We start from the raw sequence: 23,242 nt of genomic DNA, 5'->3' as shown, positions 1-23,242 counted from the left end.
TTCTGAAAAGTGATCACTCAGTAACTCGACTATTATATCTGATTTTGTCACCTCAATACCATCAGCACCCACTAAAGTTATCCTTCCGAAGTCATTCTTCCTTTTACTTTCTACATAGTGGAAGAACTCTTTGGGATTGCCTTTGATCTTTTTGGCTAAGGTCTTCTCATAATCTGATTTAGCTTTTCTTACTATGTTGGTAACCTTCCTAGCTTGAACCTTGTACTGCTCATGGGTGTACTAATCGCCTTTCTATTTGTAAATTCTCCGTAACATTTTCTTTTTTTGCAGATCAAGCTTGATACTACTGCTCATCCATCTAATGCCTGCCTTGTTTGACTTCCTGACCATGGGGACACAATCTGATATTGCTTTCCTCAGATACCTGCTGATTTTATCCCATGCACTGCTAAAATCTTTCCCCTGCAATATGTTATGCCATAGGATGGCTGCAAGCTCACTCCAAAGTTGTTATAATTGCCTAACCTGTAGTTCCATATATACCCCTTCTTAAGAGAAAAATCCACAGATTTTGCAACCTCCCAAGTCAATACCACATGATCACTTTCACCAATTGGAGGTAACGAGGACACCTTACTTTTGCATATAACCTCTGAACCAGTAACCAGGTCCAACATTCTCACACTACGTGTCCCTTCAGTTATGTGCTGTTTCAAGTAATTATCTCATAGAAGATGTATGAACTCTATTTCCTTTTTACTACGTGATATTTCCTCCTTCCAAATGATATCACCGTAATTAAAAACCCCGATAATAATCACTACGTCTGCACTCATTGCACTAATTTGCTGATGCATGAATTCAATATCTCTCCCTGTACTTCCTGGCCTATAGCAGCATCCAACTGTATATTTGGTTGCATTGGTCACTATTTCGCACCAGACCGCCTCAAATGAACTCTCATTCACATTTCTATCATCTTGATATACTACTTTCTTTGGCTGCAACACATCAGCTATCATCAACAATACTCCTCCCCCTGTTCTATCTTCACTATCCTCCCTGAAAATACTGTACCCATCACATTCAATTCCAGTGACCACATCTTCTTCTGACAGCCAAGTTTCACTAATGCCTACAACTTTGGTGAGATTGCACTATAACCAACACAGAATTAACCCTCAGGGAATTCTGGAAGAATCACTTCATTATTTGCATGTTATTAGTCAGGCATGGGAAGATGTTTCTGTGAGAACTCTAAAATCAACCTGGAAAACGTTATGGCCGACTGTGTCCAAGGAACTGCACTGGAAGGACCTGAAAGCAAAATTGACATTGTAGATACAGTTGTCTCCCTGGGCAAAAACCATGCATTTGGAAGTTGATGAAGCAGACGAGGAGCACAACATTGAGCTGACCACTGAAGAGCTACAGGAGTTAAGAAGAGAGCAAGGGAGAAAAAGAAAGGGATGAGGAGAAAAAGCAAATGTCTTCAGAGGACAAAGAAGACAGCAACAAAAAGGAAGCAATTCCAACAAGTGACGTAAAAAAAATCTTGCAGCACTAAGGCGAATTGCAAGAATTGGTTAACAAGTGGCGTCCAAATCAAGGTGTTCTTCTAGAGCCACCAATATCTTCAATGACAATGTCATTAATCACTTTATTATTAATTGTTAAGGAAACAACAGATTCAATCAACATTGGACAGGTTTTTTAAACCTCCCTCACCTAAGAGGCAAAAAGAAGCAACTGATGACAACAAATCAAAAAACTCCTGAACCACAAAACCAGCCACAAGAAAATCGATTTTTTTTTTACAATTTAATGGAAGATGATTTTCATACTAATCATGTAAAACCAAAGATTTCATAAATAAAAATTAATATGTAATGGTATACAAAATGCATATTTATAGCATAAAAATGCTCCTTTTCATTCCTTCTCCATTTCTTTGCATTTTCTTCATTTAGTTGAGAATAGTTTTTTTTATTTTTTGAATTTTTATTTTTATTTTTGAATCTAGGAACGGATTAATTGATTTCCCATAAGATATAATGGAAAATTAGGTTTCCAGATACATACTTTTCAAGATATGAATCGCGGTCAGGAACGAATTAAGTTCGTAAGTCGAGGTATCACTGTATACTTATTATGGTTAAGTCCCCAACTTCTATAACTCTGTTGATTTAATGTATCAACTTATGTCCGACTGACTTACATCCTGCCAGATGGAACAGAACCCTGACGTAAGTTGATTGATGACTGCATTTAGTGAAGACGGCAAATTTGGAAATATGTTAGTACAGCTAATCTCTAGTGGTATGGTCACTTAAGTAGAATGAGAGAGGAGAGATTAGCAAAACAAGTGTTCTTTGCCAAGTTGGCAGGAAAAAGACCCAGAGGAGGACCAAGATGTAGATGGATTGATATAGTAAAAAGCAGCTTAAAAGACAGAAATATAAGATCTGACAGATATCATTAATGTATATGGAGGAAAATTACTGATTGGAAGTTAGTAATGTTTAACTTTTTTGTGCAGTACTATCATAATTATCCTGTACACCACCTGAGGGCACACATCAGGAATTTGATGATGATGATGATGATGACAAGGAAAATTTTCGTCAAGTTTTTGGTGGGTTTTTGATTTTTGTTTTATTTCACGATAATTTTAGATTTGGTTTCAATTTATTGTACTATTTTTGGTTTATTAATAGTTTTGTTTATTATTATATGTTTATTAATAGTGCTGTGTGTTTTTAATAGTGTAAACAAGTTGATATTCGTAGTGCTTTATTTTTTTTATTTATTGCTTTTATTTTTGCTTTATTTATTTTGTGTAGCTATGAAATGGATACATCTCCAAGAAAGCATTCAAAAATATGTACACTTTCTCAGCACAAACATGGCTCAAAGACAAATTGCCAATGAGTGTGGTGTTGGTTTGGATACTGTTAATGCGATTTTAAAGAGGTTTAGAGAGAGAGGTACCTTTTCTCCTGACAGAAAAGAAAAATGTTGGCAAAAAAAGGTCAAGATTTTGAGAAAGATGTTGGAAGTTTATTTTCCACTTGGTTAGACTATAATAAATTTAGTTTAATCCTTTACCCAAGTGTAGGCAAACAAAGTTTCGCCTGAAGTATCTTCAGGACTGAGGCAACTCTTAGTAAAGGTGGACTAAGCTCTCATCACTCCTTGTCTCAGTATCTCCCATAATGCAAAGCACATCTCCTTGCAGACATGTATAATGCTATGCATTAAGGGAAGGGCCACTACCCAGACCGGTTTCGACCTTTATTGAGGTCTCGTCAGTGGGAGGTAGACCCAGAAGTGGTGATACTAAGGCAGAAGCAATGGAGAGGTCATATTTACTTATATGAGTTGCCAAAAGGTGTACACCTTTTGGCAACTCGTATAGGTATATGTACCTTTACTATAAGTTGCCTCAGTCCTGAAGATACTTCAGGCGCAAATTTTGTTTGCCTACACTTGGGTAAAGGATTAAACTAAATTTATTATAGTCTAACCAAGTGGTGTACACCTTTTGGCAACTCGTATAGGTATATGTACCTTTACTACAAGTTGCCTCAGTCCTGAAGATACTTCAGGCGCAAATTTTGTTTGCCTACACTTGGGTAAAGGATTAAACTAAATTTATTATAGTCTAACCAAGTGGAAAATAAACTTCCAACATCTTTCTCAAAATACAGAGTAAATTAATAATAAAGTGATACACCTTTTGGCAACTCGTATAAGTAAATATGACTTCTCCATTGCTTCTGCCTTAGTATCACCACTTCTGGGTTTGCCTCCCACTGACGAGACCTCAATAAAGGTCGAAACCGGTCTGGTTAGTGGCCCTTCCCTTAATGCATAGCATTATCGATGTCTGCAAGGAGATGTGCTTTGCATTATGGGAGATACTGAGACAAGGAGTGATGAGAGCTTGGTCCATCTTTACTACGAGTTGCCTCAGTCCTGAAGATACTTCAGCCACAAACGTTGTTTGCCTACACTTGGGTAAAGTATTAAACTAAATTTATTATTCTTACTCAAGATTATTTATTAGTTAGGAAAAGCAAAATGAATCGAAGATTGTCTGCTGTATACTTAAATAGAGACTTGGAAGACTGCCCACAGACCAAAAAAGAAACAACTGTTGCTGAAGGCTATGCAAGAAAAAGAAGCTCCAGTGGACAGAAGTATTCTTAGATGAGAGCCATTTCTTTGTCCAAGGAGAGCAAGTACCTAATATTCTGAAATCAGTGGCTGACCAGACTTCTTCCACTCACCTTCAACAAACTCGTAAACACCCAGCTAAAAAGCTGTTCTGGGATTGTTTTATACGTGATGGTCCAGGATCACTTGTGCCTGTTGACAGTATGATGAAAAGTGACCAATACATAAATATATTGGAGAAAGGAGTGGTCCCACAGATCCAGAAAGACAAATAACTCATCAACCAACAGGATCTCATCTCACACCGTGCCACACTTCAAAAAAAGTGAAAGAGTTCCTCAAAAATCACAATATACTGCTTCAGTGGTCAGGTAACTCTCCTGCCATTTGCCCAGTAGAAAATTTGTGGGCCATAGTTAAAAAGCGACTTGGAAAATTAATTGTGATGCAAAGGATAGTTTAATACAATCTATTATAAAAGTATGGTTTTGAGATGCAGAAATAAGAAAAGTGTATTTTACCTTGGTAGAGTCCATGCCTAAGCGAATTAATGAACTTATTAGGAACTGAGGAGCACTTATAAATGAATAGGTAAAGTTGGAGTTCAATTTTTGTACTTATTTTCTCGTAAAATGAAATTTTTTATTTAAAATGTGAGTGTTGGGATTAATTTGTTCGTTACTGCATGGAGTGTTTCAGTTTTTTAATTCTCAGCATTTTGTGTATCACCATAAGGGATTTGTAATTGGCTGATGTATATTAGGTCTCCATAGCTGTTGAAACAATTCTTCTGTGTAACTTTTCTATTTTTGTGTGTGTGTGTGTTAGATGGAATCGTGTGTTTTTCTTGGAAGAGAGAGTTTTGCTGCAGTGATGCAAAGTTTGATATATAAAAGTTAGATAAATTAATTTGGCAAGTGCATAGTGAGTGATCATTATGGAGGACTTCAACGATAGTGATATAAAGTGGGAAGATGAGACAGCATGGAGTAATAAGGGAACTGAATTTTTGGATTTCTTGAGGGACAGCTGTCTTAGGCAGTATGTAGTGGAGGGAACATAAGGATTAAGAGTTTCAGATTTGATCATAGCATCTGAGGACCCGATTGTGACTGAGATGACATACTTGAATCCCAATTGGTGAGAGTGACCATATAGTCCTGACATGAAGGATGAATAGACATGTGGAGGTATTAAAAACAGAAAGAATTTATGTGGAATTATAAGGAATTATCATAAACTTAGAAGCAGCTTGCAGTAATACAACAAATGAAAGAATTTGAAGGAGGAGGGATCATTAGTGCATGGGAGATACTTAAGAAAAAATTGTTGACAGTAGTGACAGATTATATACTTTAGTGAAGAAGATAAAACAATTTGGAGTCAAACAGATGGCAAAAAGAATAAAAGGGGAATTGCAGATGAAAAAGAGATTATGGAGGGCATATAAAGAGAGAGGTGGATATAAACATAAAAACAGTTGCATGAGGCTAGGAAAGTAATTGGTATTGTAAGGATAAAAAAATTAGAATATGAGAGGAGACTGACACTACAATCCAAGGAGAATCCCAAGGAGTTTTTTCACTATATGTCAAGTAAGAAGAAAAATTATATCAGACAGATTACTGTGTTGGGTGGAGATGGGAATGAAGTGACCAAAGTAGATGATATAGTTCAGCTATTTAATGATCACTTTATTAGTGTTCCATCCAAGTACTACAGACAGTGGCAGCTGTTGTTGTTGTTGTTGCAGTTAATGAAGTGGTAGCAGAGCTCATGATTCTTGGGTTCTTTTATAATTAGCCTATGTTTTGGTGTTGTTTATTATAACTGAATTTTGGTATAAGTAGGTTTTTATTTCATTTAGGTCTTATTGCACTTTGGAGAGAGCAGTGTTGATGTCTTTGTGGATTGTTAGTAAGGTGGTGTCATCTGCACACTAGTGACTTTGTGTGGCTAAGTTGTGAATGTCATTAATGTATATGTTGAACAGAGTAGATAATAATATATCATCTCAAGGGAGTCCATATTTTATCTATATACTCTATCTAGAAGTTTGAGAGATAATTCCCAAACCAGTTGTTCAACTAGTTGTCCAGCATCGAATAATTTTTGGTTTTAGTTGTTAAAAAGTATCTTTCAGTTCTGAAAAATACATGGCTTGTTATTGACTTAGCATTCATAATTTTGTTCTTGATTGTTAGATTATCTTTTTTTAGTTGTGTGATGTTGTTTGTGAAGATATAGTTATTTGTGAGGGTATAGCCCCTGTATATGCTGCTTTCTGATACATGTTAATTAATGAGCTACTCCCCTACCAATGCCAAAGCCAAGATAATAATCTCCTGTGTTGTGTTTCATCCAACAATATTATACATTCTGGTGATAGGATCAAAGTCCATATGTTTTTTCATCTGTTTTATATATATTTTATATGTATCACTGGTGTATTTGCCAGCAAAGGTTGGTCGATTGGTAGAGCCTCTGCTACTAATGGCTCACAAAAAGTTAAGTAAGTTTGAGTGCAGTTAGTAGTTGGAAAGGTTCAATCATTTGATGCTGTTGGCACACTCTCCCTTGATGAGTCTTAGGACTCTCTGGAGGTGTCACATAATAATAATAATAATATTTTTATGCTATGAAATTTGTTAATACACTTTTTATTATGCTTTCAGCATCTCCATTCTTTAACAGTAATATTTCGTGTTATATTTGGAATTGCATCTATAATTAGTGGTCTGCTCATCTTTTGGCTTCCAGAAACAAGCACCCAAAAACTTCCAGATGCATTAGAGGAGATTAAACAAAAGTTAGTGTTTGTTTGTTTTGTAAGATAATTAGTACTCATTTTTGCATATGTGTGTATATATGTATATATATATATATATATATATATATATATATATATATATATATATATATATAGATAGATAGATAGATAGATATAGATAGATAGATTTTTTTAAAATTATAAACGAAACAATCTTATGTACGGGATTAACCGGTTTTTGGTTCTCTGCAGTCAGACAGAGAGATTACATGCTCATACTCTTGTTGAGGTATGTTACATCGAAATATCAGTTATTATTATTATTATTATTTCGGGCAACTCCAAGGAGTCGACAGACTCATCGTGGGAGGCCCTAACATCATATCAAGAACAACTATTCGACATTCACACAGTATCTATCATACCTCGCCTTGAACTCATTCATAGTCATAGCACCCACAACAGACTCTGGCAGCTTATTCCACTCATTCACCACTCTCCAAGTACAAAACCTAGCTCTAACACCGCTGCTAACCACATTCTTGCCCAGCTTCCATGTATGGCCCCTAGTCCTCCCACCACCAGTCCTATTCTCAAAAATAGCTTCTGGATTAATCTTATAGAAACCCTTCAGTAATTTGAATGTCTCAATCATATCACCCCTTTTCCACCTATCAACTAATTTTTGCAACCCACAAATCTTCAACCTGTTCTCATAAGGTTCATTCCACAGACCTGCTATCATCTTGGTCACTCCTCCCCATCAAGAAGAAACCCTGGCACCCATATCTGGGCACAGTAGTCTAGATAGGTCTTATCAAGACTCGATACAGAGGAACAATAACTTGTTTGTCTCTGCTTGTTAAAGTATTTTTCAGAAGCCAAGTGATTTCATGAGCTGATTTAGCCACTTTTGCAATGTGTCCCCTAAACTTCAACTCCCTATCCACCAACACTCCCAAATCCCTGGCCTAATCAATCTCCTGGAGTACAGTTCCACCAATTTGATATACTGCTGCTAATCTTTTCACCCCAAAATGCATAACCTTACACTTTGCCACATTAAATTGACATCCATTTTCCTTAGCCCAGTCCTCCAAACTATCCAAATCATCTTGCAAAATTTTGACATCCTGTGCACTCACAATTGCTCTACCCAACTTTGCATCATCAGCAAACAAGTGAACACTTCCTCTCAGATCCTTTCCTATATTGTTAATGAACAAATTGAAAAGTAGTGGACCAAGAACAGAACCCTGCAGCACACCACTAGTCACAAGCCGTTTTTTGTACTCAACTCCTTAATAAACCACTCTCTGGTATTTCTCCATCAACCACCCTCCTATCTATCTCACCAACCCAATATCCATCCCAATTTGCTCCAGTTTACTGATTAGAGTTCCATGTAGTATCCTGTCAAAGGCCTTGGCAAGGTCCAGTAGAATCACTGTAAACCCATTACCCTTATTGAGTTCAGCCGTCACTGTGTTATAAAATGTGAGCAAGTTACTGAGGCGTGATCTACCCTTCACAAAACCATGTTGTCCCCCATACAATATCCCATTTTCATCTATCCAATCCTGTATTCTTTTCTTGACTAATTTCTCTAAGACCTTGACAATGATTCCTGATATACTAATCGGTCGGTAATTTACAACAGCAGTCTTGGAACCGCCTTTATGCAGTGGAACTATTTTCCCCTTTTTCCACCCCCTCGGGACTAACCCAGACCCGAGACTCAAATTAAACAAAATGGTCAAGAGTACTGACAATTCTTAGCCGCTTCACGTACGACACGAGCTGGTAATACCATCCAATCCTACAGATGTATTGACATTGAGGTTTTGCAATAGATTACTCGCCTCCACTTCATTCACCATAATTCCCGTATAATCTATTGGTTCATGCATTTTTGCAATGTCACCACCTGGATGATATATTCTTGCAAAGTGCTTGCTCAGTAATTCAGCTATATCAACTGATTCGGTTACCTCCCTACCATCGACATTCTTTAAAATCATTCTGCCATATACATTTTTTCTTTTACTTGCAACATATCGAAAAAACTGTTTGGGATTCTCTTTAATCTGCATGGCCAATGTTCTTTCATAATCCTTTTTTGCTTTTCTTACCACACTCGTTACCCTTCTGGCCTGCGCTTTATACCATTCGTGTGCCTGCCGGTCACCTTTCTCCTTAAATTCCCTTCATAGTTGTTTCTTTTTTTGCAGCTCAAGCTTAATGGTGTTATTCATCCATTTAACCCATTTAAGTTATAAGGTGAAGTACATTTTTTTTTAAAATTAAAGTCATTAACAGTTATTTGACATGATACTGTATAAGAACATAAAATCTGCCATGTATGTGGAAGAACATAACAGTTACAATAGGACAATATTATCTATTTACATGAAGGTGACAGCTGATTAATATTCACACTGTTAAGCACAAAAAACCTTTCTTCCCCCTTTTTTGAGGGAGGGGATGATGTCACTTCTATGATGAAAAGTGGACTATGATGCAGTCGCCCTGCTCAGTCAGGAGTTGATTCCGTGGATTCCAGTCTTTGTGGAAAAGATCTAAGGTGTTGTTTTACCTGTGGTGGTGATTTGACATGATACTGTATAAGGTGATACTTGTGTAGGGTCCAACTTTTCACCTTTTGTTTGAAGGCTGCAAGGAGTTGGTCAGCTGCCTCTCTCTGTAAAGTTGCTGTGCTGTCTGGTCTTGTATATTTGAGGTAGAAGCTGTATATTGCCACTTTCACAGAGATGAAGAGGTAATTGCAGAATGAATGATTATTTGACTCTGCATGAATGAGATTGAAATACTCCTCTTCTGTATAAAGACTACCACAAGTGAGAGCTGCCATTTCCCAAGACAAACTGATTAATTGGGTGTTGACTGGGCATTCCAAGTAGATATGCCAGAATTTTAGGAAAACGAAGTCAAAAAAGTATCCACATATTATTTGTTAAAATTAGTATGAGTAATAAAAAATATTCAAGTGTATTGCTAGTTTCCACAACATAGTCTCCTTAGACTTGAAACAAGCTAAATCCATTGGTATATAAGTGTGTTGTATACTAATATACATAAAAATAAGAGAAAAACTTGCCAAGCAGTAATGCAGAGCTTTCTTTCATCCTTCATCTCTTAATCACTTCCAAAATGACTGCTTTCAAAGCATTATTTTAACTAACATTCAGCTAGTTTGTTGTTTCATTGGCAGTTATCAAGAATAACTGCATGAGTTTTTTTAAATGTTCTCATTAGTTACTGATGAATGACATAATTGTTCTTTGTCAGTAATGTTCAGCTGTTTTTGAACCCGAACTTAATCATGTAAGCTTGACTGCAGCAAATTAAATACCCTAATTAAATAACAGAAGTTTCATGTCAGCCAGGTTGACCGAGTGGTTAGCATATCCGCTCTCCAGCCAAAAGGCTGCTGGTTTGAATCCCGCCATGAGCATGGATGTTTGTGATTATCTGTGAAATTCTAGTGGTGGTGGTTTATTTCTTTCAAACTTCTTTCTGCACTTGCTACACTAACAATTCCTGTTAGCATAGCAAGTGCAGAAAGAAGTTTTCCAAGCTTAAACTGATTAAAAATTACTTGCAAACAGCAATGACCCAATAAAGATTGGTTGTCTAGAAACTATATCCATAGAGGCAGACATAGCTTATAATTTAAATTTATAAACTTAAAAACTTATAAACAGTTCTATTGTGTGATATCCCCATACAGCAAACATTTAATTAATATTATTATGTAATCATTTTGCATTAATGTTTCTCTTGTAATAAAAACCAATAGCAATTAGAGATTTTCTTATATTTTTGTCTTATAATCTATCAAAGTGATATTTAATTGCTTGCCTCAGGGCACAATTAATCTAGCAACAGCCCTGCACATATATATATATATATATATATACCCTTCTTTTGAAAACTATACAATAGCTGAAGTGTGAAAATTGTGAAAATACTCAGCAAGATTTTCAATAAAACAATAAGTGCATTTCAATAAGCACTTCCATAGTGTAATTAGAAAAAAAAAAGGACATTCACTCTTCAACTTTAAAAGACCTTCATTCAATTCTTGTTGTGACAGGAGGAATCTTTATATTGACTTTTTCAACTGAAATTGAGTAATGCATTTTTGAAAATTATGGAGACAACTACCGTGTTTGAATAAAAACTTTAGTTTAATATAACTAAAATCTACATTCGACGTTTCAACCTTTATGTCAAGGTCATCTTCTGGAGCATACAGCTATATACAGAAAACAAGCTACACTACAATCAAACTGGTTTGTTAAAGACACTGACCAACTGCTACAACAATTGTTGGCCTGACCTCTGGTGAAAAAAAAAAATAAGAATAAAAAAAAAATTATACATCAATGCTAGAGTCCTATTATTAGTGTTATCTGTTGGTTGTAGAAATACATTGGGCACAACAACAAGTATCTATCTATATACATATATTAACATCATGTACATTCCAGCCAATTGATATGGAATGGTTTCTAATACTAGCTGAAGATTGGCTAGAGTCTTGACTTATGCTGGATCTTATATATTAGGTAGGTTGAATGTGTGCCATCCAGATCCTTGGAATTTTCATGCCATCTTTGTTGTTGATATTTGGGTGGTTTATCAGGATTTCGCAGGCTTCCTTAAATTTACTTTCGTACCAGGTTTTTGTGCAGCGTAAAGAGCGGGTGCTTTTCCAGTTGATTTGGTGTAAGGTGTTGAGTGCGTGGTCTGAGAGGCCTGCTTCACCATAATGGTTATATTTAATGTGTCTAATGTGTTCTTTCTTGCATATAGGGATTGTCCGTCCTGTTTCACCAATGTATGGTAAGTTACAGGTGCAGCAGATGCAATAGACTCCAGGATGTGCTAATGGGAGGAGAGGATCCTTAGAGGAGTTGAATATGGTTTTAAGTTTAGTGGATGGTTTAAAGGTGGCATTGAGGTTATAATGTTGTAGGATTCTGTTGATTTTTTCTGATAACCCTTTAATGTATGGGATGGCTATGGTTTTACTCCATAAAACAACAACAAAAACGAATCTTATGCCACGCTAAGACCAATAGTCTGGCTTAGATACGTTGACGACGTGTTCGTGATCTGGCCGCACGGGTGACAAACGCTAAACACATTCCTTAGCCACCTGAACAAACAACGCGAACGCATACAATTTACCATTGAAATCGAAAACCAAAATTCGCTCCCATTCCTAGACACACTAGTCACACGTCTTCCTTCAGGCAGTCTATCCTTCACGGTCTAACGAAACGACACACACTGGCCAATACATACATGCTAATTCATACCACCATCCATCACAAAAATATGGAGTCATTAACACCCTTAAAAACAGAGCTACAACAATTTGCTCTAACCAGCAAGCCCTGAAACAAGAACTAAAAATCATCAGCAACACATTCATAAATAATGGCTATAACAAAAATACTATTAATAAAATACTCCATAAAACAACAACAAAAATGAATCTAGATTACAGTAAAATCATAGCCATCCCATACATTAAAGGCTTATCAGAAAAAATCAACAGAATCCTACAACATTATAACCTCAATGCCACCTTTTATGTATAATTTTTGATGTATAATTTTTTTTTTTTTTTTTTTTTTTTTCAGTAGAGGTCAGGCCAACAATTGTTGTAGCGGTTGGTCAGTATCTTTAACAAACCAGTTCGATTGTAGTGTAGCTTGTTTTCTGTATATAGTTGTATGCTCCAGAAGATGACCTTGACGTAAACGTCGAATGTAGATTTTAGTTACATTAAACTAAAGTTTTTATTCAAACATGGTAGTTGTCTCCATAATTTTCAAAAATGCATTCGGATCACCATGTAAGCTTAAAAGAAATGAAATTGAGTTAGCCTATCTCATATAGGATTTTCTCCAAGAAACACAAATTATCATCCCACATCCAGAAAAATAAGCCCTAATACACATGCACTTTACAGACAAAAAATACTATTGGTAGTGGTAGATGCTGTTGCACATAGCTATGGTGTAGAAGGTAAAGAGTGGCATTATGTGTAAATAGAGGTTAAGTATTGTTGATGTTGGGTTGCATAGAGCGGAGTGTCACAACTGACTATGGCAACCAATTCACAACTCTTCAAGCAAAAAAAAAAAACTAGTCCTCACATCCCTATTAACCACACCAGGAATGACCTCTTGTTCTGGCCCTTTTAGCCAAGTGTTGAAACATTTCCCCTACATAAATCCTATAAAACCCTTTAAGTAACTTAAATGTTTCTATCATTACCCTCTTTTTCTTCTATCAACCAACTTCTGCATCCCACTCACCATCATGGTCATTTGCATCTGAATCTTCACCACCACTTCCTCATCCCCAAGCAACCCAGGAGACCAGACCTGAGCACACTAATCCACATCTGGATTAGTGTACTCAGGTCAGGTCATCTCAGATTAGTGTGCTCAGGAGACCAGACCTGAGCACACTAATCCAGATGTGGACATATCAAAGCATTATATAGTGGAATAATTACTTCCTTATCTCTACTTGTTAGTTTGTTCTTCAATAGCCAAGTAATCTCATGAGCTATTTTAGTAACCTTTGCAATATGTCCTTCAAACTTTACTTTCTGTCTACCATACTGACATTCTATTTAAATCGACCTGCAAGCTCTCCACATGGCCTTTATTAACTATTATTCTACATAATTTCACATCATCAGCAAACAACTAAATATTTCCTATATCATTTATGTGCAAATTAAACAGTAGTGGTCCCAGCACTGAACCTTGTGGCACACCACTAGTCACCTATTTTTCCTTGATTCTGCCTCTCCATATACCACTTTTTGATATCTGTCCAACGGCTTATCCACATAACCAGTGTCATATTCATTCCCATTTGTTCTAATTTGCTTAACAGAGTTCCATTCTCCAAATGTCTTGAAAAATCCAGCATAATCATTGTATAGCCATTTCCTTTATCCAACTCAACTGTTACTCTATTAAAAAAACGTTAGTAAATTATTAACGCATGACTGACCCTTCACATAGCCATGTTGCCCCTCATACAATATCATATTCTTATCTACCCATTCTTGAATTCTGTTTTTGACCAATTTTTCCAGTACTTTTATTGTCATGCCTGAGATACTGATTGATCTATAATTTGCTATTTTGTTTGTCTATAAATTGTTATTATTTTGTGCTCTTTCCATTCTCTTGAAACTCTACCAGGGACGAAACTTAAATTCAAGAGTCCACCGAGAGACATTGTCAGTTCCTTTGCAAAATCCAAGCTGATATCCCATCTAATCCCAGCTGTATTTACATTGAGATTATGGAATATTCTAAGGAACTCGAATTCATCCACTTCTGTTCCCGCATCAGTTTCTGTCGCATATGTTAGCAGCAACCTCACTTGGATGATACACCCTTGCAAAGTAGCCACTCAGTAACTCAACTGTTTTAACTGCTTCTGTCACTTAGTCATCATTAGCACTCATTAATGTTAATCTTTCATAGTCATTCCTCCTCTTCCTTGCCATGTAACAAAATAACTCTTTGTGATTTCCTTGGGCCTCCTTGGCTAGATTCTTCTGATAATCTGATTTTACCTTCCTTGCCATGCTGATCACATTTCTTGCCTGAGCCCTGTACTCTTCATGAGTTTGCTAGGCTCATGACGAGTACAAGTACGTTCTCCTTATATACCATCCACAGCATTTTCTTCTGTAGCTCATGCTTAATGATATTACTCATCCATATAATTCCTACTTGATTAACCCTCCTTACTTTAGGTATACAATTTAATATTGCTTCATGTAGATATCCCTTAACTATCTTCCATGCTACTAACATCCTTCTCTTGCAACGTTTTATGCCATGTGCACAAATTCCAGCTTCCTTCTAAGCTTGTCATAATAATCACCTGTCTTGTAGTTTCACATATACCCCTTCTTGACAGAACATTCCTCATATTTTACAATCTCCCAAGTCAAGACTACATGGTCTTTTTCCATTTAGAAGCAATGTGGCCACCATGGTTATGGATGGCTCTTCTGATTCTTTTTTTTTTTTTTCCACATTTAATGCCTTCAGATGCCATATGGTCACTCCCATACCTCACTGGGTATTGGGCGTGAAGTCATCACAATCACAAACATCCATGCTCATTGCAGGATTTGAACCCGCAGCTGGAGAGCAGATATGCTAACCACTCAGCCAACCAGGCCAGCTCTGATTCTTTGACCAGGTATAATACTTTCACACCCCTAGTCCCCTCCATCACATGTTGTCTCAGGTAATTATCACTCAGTAGGTGTATAAATTCCATTTCCTTCCTGTAATGTAATCTTTCTTCCTTTCAGTCTATATCTTCATAGTTGAAGTCCCCCATAATAATCACTTGGCCTTCACTCATTGTACTAATTTGCCGATGCTTGTCTTCCTGAACATCTGTGCCTATAGCAACAAGATAGCCTCCTGGCCTATAGCAACAACCAACTATGTATTTTGTCTTACTGGCCTTGATCTCACACCAAACTGCTTCAAATGAACAGCTTGCTTCCTGCCTATCTCCTATTTGTTTTGGCTGCAATCAATCCACTATCATCAGGAGTACCACCTATCCCCCCCCCATCATATCTTCTCGATCTCCCCTGAAAATACTAAACCCTTCAAATCCTGACCCTAATAAAATGACATGCAGAACTTTAATCTATTTGTTTCTGAATCAAGGATAAACCAAACCAAAATTGTGATATTTATAAATTACCATATTTTCCTGAGTATATGATGCACTTTTTTTTCTTTGAAAATAGGTCTGAAAAACAGGGTGCGTCTTATATGCTGATACTCAGTTTTTTATTAATTTTGTTTCTGGAAATTTTCTCTGTTCCGAGTTATGCGATTTCTTTCTTGTTTCCTTGCAGTGTGTGAGAGCATTCCAGTTACATTAGTTATGTGTTCCAGTTACTGGAATACATTGCAGTATTCCAGTTATGGATAGATAACATTTGGTCTAGGCGCTCTGGTGGACTGTCGAAGAAGCCTGTCCTGCTAGAGTATGGGATCAGTTTCACTCTCACAGAACAGAAGATGTTAAAAATAAACTCAAGGAATTGAAAACTCAGTTAGCTGTAATTCTAGGAGGTCTAAGTAGTCAGCCTCAACCTTTAGATGTCTGTAAAGATGTCTTAGTAAACCATTTAAGGGATTTATGAAGAAGAAGTGGAGCACTGAATGCATCCAGAAGACTGCTGGATGCAGTCTTCAGATTTTGAGGTTATGCCATCAGGAAGAAGGAAGAGGCCTAGCATTTTGGAAGTTTGTGAGTGGGTCAAAGCATCATGGGATGCTGTGAAAACTGAGACAGTGGTTAAATCATTTAAGAAGTGTGGCATTAGTAATGCACTGGATGGTACAGAGGACAATTTGTTGTGTGAGGACTCAGATTCTGATTTTGAAGGGGTTTCAAGTGTCTCTTATTTAGCTCTGGAGATGAATTTCTCGGTTTTGATGAAGAACATTAAAGGTACTCTTTCCTAGTTGAAAGTTTCCTGTTGAAAGTAGACGTACTTATTACTTTATATTTGAAATACTGTAAATTCATTATAATATTCAGTGATAAAGTTTTTTTCCTAAAAAATGTGTTCAAAAAAGGGGGTGCATCTTATAGGCCAGTGCATCTTATACGCCGGCAAATACGATAAATCATCTTGCAATATCTCTACATATCTTTTATTTACTTTTGCTTTTCCTATTTTGAACTCATTGGCAAACAACCAGATTCCCCTTGAAATCATTCTAGATATCATTAACATATGCTTTAAACAATATTGGTCCAAGTACAGAGCACTGTTGCACACCACTGGTTAACTTCTGTATCCTTTTATTCTGCTTCACCATCTGCAGGTTATCTGTTGATGTCTATCTGACACTCTTATCCATGTCACTAGCTTCATGTCCATTCCTATTTGTTTTAATTTATATAGCATGATGGCTTTCAATTTTCTCAATTTTTTTTCTTTTTTGCTTCATCATCATAAAGGATAAATTGCAGTTCTTGGTTCCAAATTCCAATTAGTTCCTCTTGTAGAATATTAACAGTATTATTTGTTTGAAACACTGTGTAAGTGGCAATGATTTGTTCTCATGATAGCATGTTTAGACATGCTTCTTTGTCTATGCACTGGGCTTTTGCTGACTAAAACTTCTGCTTTGTTTTCACATAGACAATGTGCCTCTGTGAAAACAAAGGAAAGCTATCCTGTTAAGTTGATATGCCAAATTCATTTTGTTTTCCACTTACTGAGTGGAAAACCATTGAGTGGTACCTTTCACTTAATATCACCACCATGTAGAGTAGTCAGTCACATAGCAAGACTTAGGATTTGGCTCTTATTCATTTTAATGATATTTATTCACAATACCATACAAAACCAAAATAAAGTATATACTTTTTTTTTAATGAGCTATATAAAACACGATGAATTAATAAAAGACCCGACAAGTTTCGTAAGTCGTTTGACTTACATCTTCAGGGGTAAAAGGTAACTTAAAGTTTAAAACACAAAGAAAAGAGACATTATTAGTAATAGTTCATACTATACAGTTGTAGCCATCTGACTATTCATAAAATTAAAAATCAGAATGCAGATTCAAAGCAGTGCTGAGTTTAAACAATGCTGGATGATGCCACGTTCTGCTGTTCACGTTCATAATGTCCGAGGTCTGATTGAGGTGTATTTTTTATTAAAGCTGACCAAACCTGGTGGAGAATTAATCCTTGATTTTTATTGCATTGTGTTGGTATTTTAAGCATGTTTGCAGCTTCTTTAAATTTCCTTATGTAACAATTTTTTTCTATGTACGACATGTTTGTTTTCTGCCAGAGTGCATTGTGGCCAGTGGAAGTGGTATGGAAAGCTAGACCTGATTTGTGTTCTCTTCTGTTTTGCACATCTTTTTGGTGTTTTTCATGCAAATTTCCCCAGATCTTCCTGTCTGTCCTACGTAGCAGATGCCGCAAGAACAATAAATTTTGTAAACACCTGGTTTTTTTAAAGGATGATGAGGAGGTTTCGGGGGATGTAGAAATCTTGAAATTTTTTTCCAGCCTGAAAGGCTACTTTGATGTTATATTTGTTAAGTAATTTAGCCATCTTGTCTGCAACATTTTTGATATATGGAAGCGTGATAGCGTTTTTGAAATCTTATTTCTGAGAGATGCTTGTAGGAGGTGTGTGGAGGATTTTTTTGATAGTCTTGGTTTCATAACCATTCTTTTGAAAGATCTGTGTTAGATATTCTAAGTCTTCATTTCTCTGTTTTTCTGTGCTGGAAATGTTACACACTCTGTCCCTTAGGGTTTTTATTAGACCTATTTTTTGCGAAGATGGTGGTGTGAGGCCACATTAAGAAATCTTCCTGTGTTGATGGGTTTTCTATATATTGAGAAAGAAAGTTTATTATCCTTTTCATTCACTTCTAATAGAATGTCTAGAAAAGGCAGTTTCCTAAGTTCTTCTTGTTCTAAAGTAAATTTTATATTATTATGCAAATTATTTAGGTAATCTTTGAAAGCAAAGAGTTCATCTGTTGTTCCTGGCCATATGATGAATATATCGTCTACATAGCGTAGCCATATTTTTGGTTTTTTATGATAATTGTTTAAAGCATTATTTTCAAAGTTTTCCATAAATAGGTTAGCTAAAGCTGGAGAGAGGGAAATCCCATAGCTAATCCTTCTTTTTGTTCCCAAAATTTGTCTTGATACATGAAAAAAGTATTATTTATACAATGTTTATAAAGATCTACGATGTCCGGAGGAAAAAGGTCTTCCAGGAGATTCACAGTTTCGTTTCTTGGAACATTTGTAAATAGGCTGATAACATCCAAACTTGCTAAGATGTCTGAAGGTCCAATATAAATATCTTTTACTTTTTCAATAAAATGTGTACTGTTCTTGATGAAAGAAGATGTTTTTCCTGTATGAGGTAAAATCATGTCGGTGAGATGTTTTGCTAAATTAGAGGTCGGAGAGTCTCTACCATCTACTATTGGTCTTAAGGGAATACCTATCTTATGAATTTTTGGTACACCATAAATTCTTGAGACTAATGGGTGTTTTGAATGTAGAGTTCTTTTGAGTTTCTTCAATCCAATTAGGTATCTTTTTGATTAGATTATTGGTTTTATTGTGAGCATGCCAAGTGGGATCTCTGTCTAAAGGTTTATAAGTATTAGAATCTTCAAGAAGAGTTTTCATTTTATTATTATAATCTTCAGAGTTCAAAACTACTGTTGCATTCCCTTTATCTGCTTTGATTATAACAATATTTTTGTCTGATTTTAATTCTTTGAGGGAAGTGTATTCCGTATAAGGAAGATTCCTTTGAGGTAGTTTACTTTGCAATAGTAATGCTGTGGTTTGTATGCAGATGAGATCTGTATTACCAGGTAAATTTCTTATTCCTTTTTTTATTTGAGCCATTATGTCAATTTTTTGGATGAAACGTGGCATTAAGGCAAAGTTAAAACCTTTTAGGAGTAGATTATTTTCTTATCTTGATAGGACTCTTGAAGAAAGGTTGATAACTACTTTGACATAATCTAGGTGTTTTCTTTGCTTTTGTTTTTCGTGAAGAAGTAAGTTGAATTTTCTGATTAAAGTATGCTTCTTCCGATCAGAGATTGCCGTAGCCTTGTTATATGTGATTATGTCAATATTGTTCCATAGGTTGGACAGAAGAGATGTGGCTACCTCACTATGTAGAGAAAATGTATCCTGGCTTATTTGTGCTAATTCAGATCTGATCTAGTGGCTGCAATCCTTTCCTCTCAGAATAGCTAGTTCCATTCTTCGGTAAATTCTGTTGGCTTTATTTGTATGGAATGCACACTTGATTTCGTTATCTCTGCATCGGATTAAAAATATAAAATGGTTGATGAAATTAAGATAATTAATACATAATTTCTCTAGTTGCGTAACTTTATAAAAAAATGTGGTCCAATTACCGGAATATGCCATGTGAACTTCTAAACCAAAGTATATACTTTGTTCACCTCCTGATATTTGGACTTGCTTTCACACATAAATGGAAGAAAACAGTGGTATTACATAGAAGCTGTTATAGTCAGCTCTCACTATAGCAAACACTGTTATAATAATCTTGTTCACTAGAATAAACTATCCAAAGGTTCTGACCAAATTCTCACAAATACAATGATATTCTAAAGGAAATTCTCTATATATCAAATTGTATCTGCTATAAAAATTATTTCTGTTACCCCTACAAGTTTGCTATAGGGAGAGGTGACTTTACAGTCTGAGGGGGCTAACACATGCCACAAAGCAACAAAAATCCACATGTGCACCTGACAAGGACAAAGCAACTACCATCTCAACTTACATTCTTGGCAGTGGAAGTTCATTCTTTCACATGAACTTCTACAAAAAAAACTCGCATGCTAGAACTGATTTCAGAGATCACTATATTTCTAAAATACTTCTAGTTCTAGAAATACAGTGATCTCTAAAACCACTAGAGCCACAAACTGAAATATTAAAAATGATTTTGGATAGTAATAAGTGTAGAGAAAATGACACAGTATCTGTTAACATATTTTTCCATGTGATTTCTTTCACAGGCAACAATTTCCAGCAAGTGCAGAAGGAGCTTTTACACCATACAGGATTGAAAATGGAAAGACCCAAATGAATATATCTATCGCCACCAATTCAAAGATGATAATAAAGCATGAAAAGCAAGAGACATATCCAAGAGATTTAGTTATGAATAAGTAAGTTTCATTTAATTGGTTTTGAAAGAATAAATGAAAATATGTTACTCTAATAGAGACATGTGCATTAGACATACTATATTTTTTGAATAACAGCTCCACACATGTAAGAGAAAACTAAATATAATTTATTTAGACTAGTGATAATAGACTGTGTAGGATGTTCCACTTATAAAAATTTCTAAATTCTTATGTAATTTACTTGCTCCTTCACAGTGATGTTGCTAGAGCTTTTGCTGACCGGGACGGTCACTGAGTTTGCTGCCCCTCTCAATACACACCAAAAATACTACAAAAAGTCAAATGACATATAGGGTAAAGTTCAAAGTGCTGCCCAGGGCAGACTATCCCCTGCTGTCCATTGGGCATGGACAGCAGGGTTTTTCCACCAGTTTATCTGGGGTTTTTCATCCTGCAAGCAGGCAAACCGGTCCAGTGAACACACACGGATTACAGTCAGGAATACTACATCCAGCCATAGGTCTGATTCATCAGCTATGCCGGTTCCGGAGCCCAGATAACATTTGGGGGGACTGAGATGGTGCCGTACCTCCCCGTAAAGGGGACTCACGGCCGTGTAGCATCATGCGATTATTATTATTACTGTATTTTTCCGTGTATAAGATAACCCTACTTTTTCGAACCCAAAATTAAGAAATCAATATTTTAAACATAAAACAGAACACATTTGATATTTTTTTTAAAATATTCAAAGTATATTTAGTAATTAGGTAATATTTTTAAGATACATACTAAGAAATTATGCGTAATTTGAAGAATATGACAATTGTTTTTTCTTTTTGGACATTTTTATGGGCTGGTGCTCAAAATATTGTTAATGCATTAACTTACCTTGCCAATGCATATGAATAATGCATTATCATGAATGCAGAATCAGCCATTAATGACATCAATCAACAGAGTTAACAAAGGCTAGTGATCGGCAGAAGCCTGTTTGCAGAGACAAGGTACCAGCAGTTTCACCATGACAACCGCAGGTCTCTCAACTGGTTAACCCCCCCCATGTATAAGATGACCCCCAATTTTTGGTCTAAAATGTTAGAAAAAAGTTTCATCTTATACATGGAAAAATACAGTATATAAAAAATACTTGGGAGTTATTATTATTATTATTATTATTAAACAAGACCTCATGGAGTCTCATCTAGGAGGTCCTTTTATCTCACACACATCTCATCATACCGTGTCTTAAACACATTCAAACTCCTTGCAGACACCACACTCTCAGGCATGGCATTCCAATCACTCACAACTCTGCATGAAAAAAAACCTGCCTCTCACTCCCCTACTCACACCCTCTTTATACAGTTTCCAGGGATGACCTCTGGTTCTCCCCTGATCTCCCACTATTCTCTGTAGAACTTCTCCACCATTGATCCTATAACAACCCCTTACCAACTTGTAGGTCTCTATCATATCTCCCCTCTTCCTTCTCTCCACTAGACTCTGCAAATTACATCTTTTCAATCTTTCCTCATACTCGACATTCCAGAGGTCAGAAACTACCTTAGTCAGTCGCCTTTGGACCCTTTCCAATATCTCTTCATCCTTCTGAAAACCAGGTGACCAAATCTGGGCACAATAGTCCATGTGTGGCCTAATCAAAGCCTTATACAATGGAACAAGAATCTCCCTACTTCTACACGTCAGTGTTCTCCGCATCATTCCCAGAAGTCTTTGTGCTGTCTTCACAATTTTGGCAATGTGTCCCCTAAATTTTAGATCCTTATCCACTATCACCCCCAGATCTCTTATTTCCTCTACTTCCAACAATATATTCTCACCAAGCATAAATTCTGCATCCCATCTTTGTTTTCCAAATTTTAAAACCTTACATTTTGCAACATTGAACTTACATCCCCATTTGCTTGCCCAATCACTCAATTTATTCAAGTCTTCTTGCAAGGCCAATACATCTTCTCTACTCTTCATAGTTCATCTCAACTTTGCATCATCTGCAAAGAACTGAATATCTCCATCTGAATCTTCGCCAATATCTTTAACATACAAGTTAAACAGTAATGGCCCTAAAATAGACCCCTGAGGCAATCCATTAGTAACTTTCCTTTTCCTGGATATTGCACCCCCATACACAACTTGTTGATACCTATCAGATAGCCAGTCTCCAATTCAATGCACTAATCTAATATCCAACCCCATCTGCTCTAGTTTGACTGTCAACTTATCGTGAGGTACTCTATCAAAAGCTTTTGCGAAATCCAAGTATATTACTGTGTATCCTTCTCCTCTGTCCAAGGAAGCAGTCACTTTATTGTAATAAGTAAGTAGATTACTAAAACATGACCTCCCTTTAGCAAATCCATGCTGTCCATCAAAGATTATACCATTGTTGTCAAGCCAACTCTGGATCTTAGTTCTCACAAGCTTCTCCAACAACTTAACCACAACACCTGACACACAGATAGGCCTATAGTTTGATGCTTGAGTTCAATCACCTCCTTTATGAAGTGGCACAATC

General features: G+C 36.2%; 1 protein-coding gene across 2 annotated transcripts in view; it reads left to right on the top strand.

The window, feature by feature from the left end:
- The window catches only part of LOC150096126 (organic cation transporter protein-like), a 156,005-nt gene that overhangs the window by 124,603 nt on the left and 8,160 nt on the right, over positions 1-23,242 (top strand). For both annotated transcript variants that reach the window (XM_090408869.1, XM_090408870.1), the window contains 2 exons: positions 6,816-6,949; positions 20,590-20,742. In XM_090408869.1, coding sequence (XP_090264995.1) covers positions 6,816-6,949; positions 20,590-20,742 — 287 coding nt within the window. The remainder of the gene's footprint in view (positions 1-6,815; positions 6,950-20,589; positions 20,743-23,242) is intronic.

This window comes from Typopeltis vanoorti, chromosome 19 (assembly GCF_054136105.1).
Source record: "Typopeltis vanoorti isolate ZY-2024b chromosome 19, IOZ_Tvanoo_1.0, whole genome shotgun sequence".
In the NCBI taxonomy this organism is placed as follows: Eukaryota; Metazoa; Arthropoda; class Arachnida; order Uropygi; family Thelyphonidae; genus Typopeltis; species Typopeltis vanoorti.
Note: the sequence above shows the minus strand (reverse complement) of the source record. Positions and strands in the feature narration are given on the sequence as shown.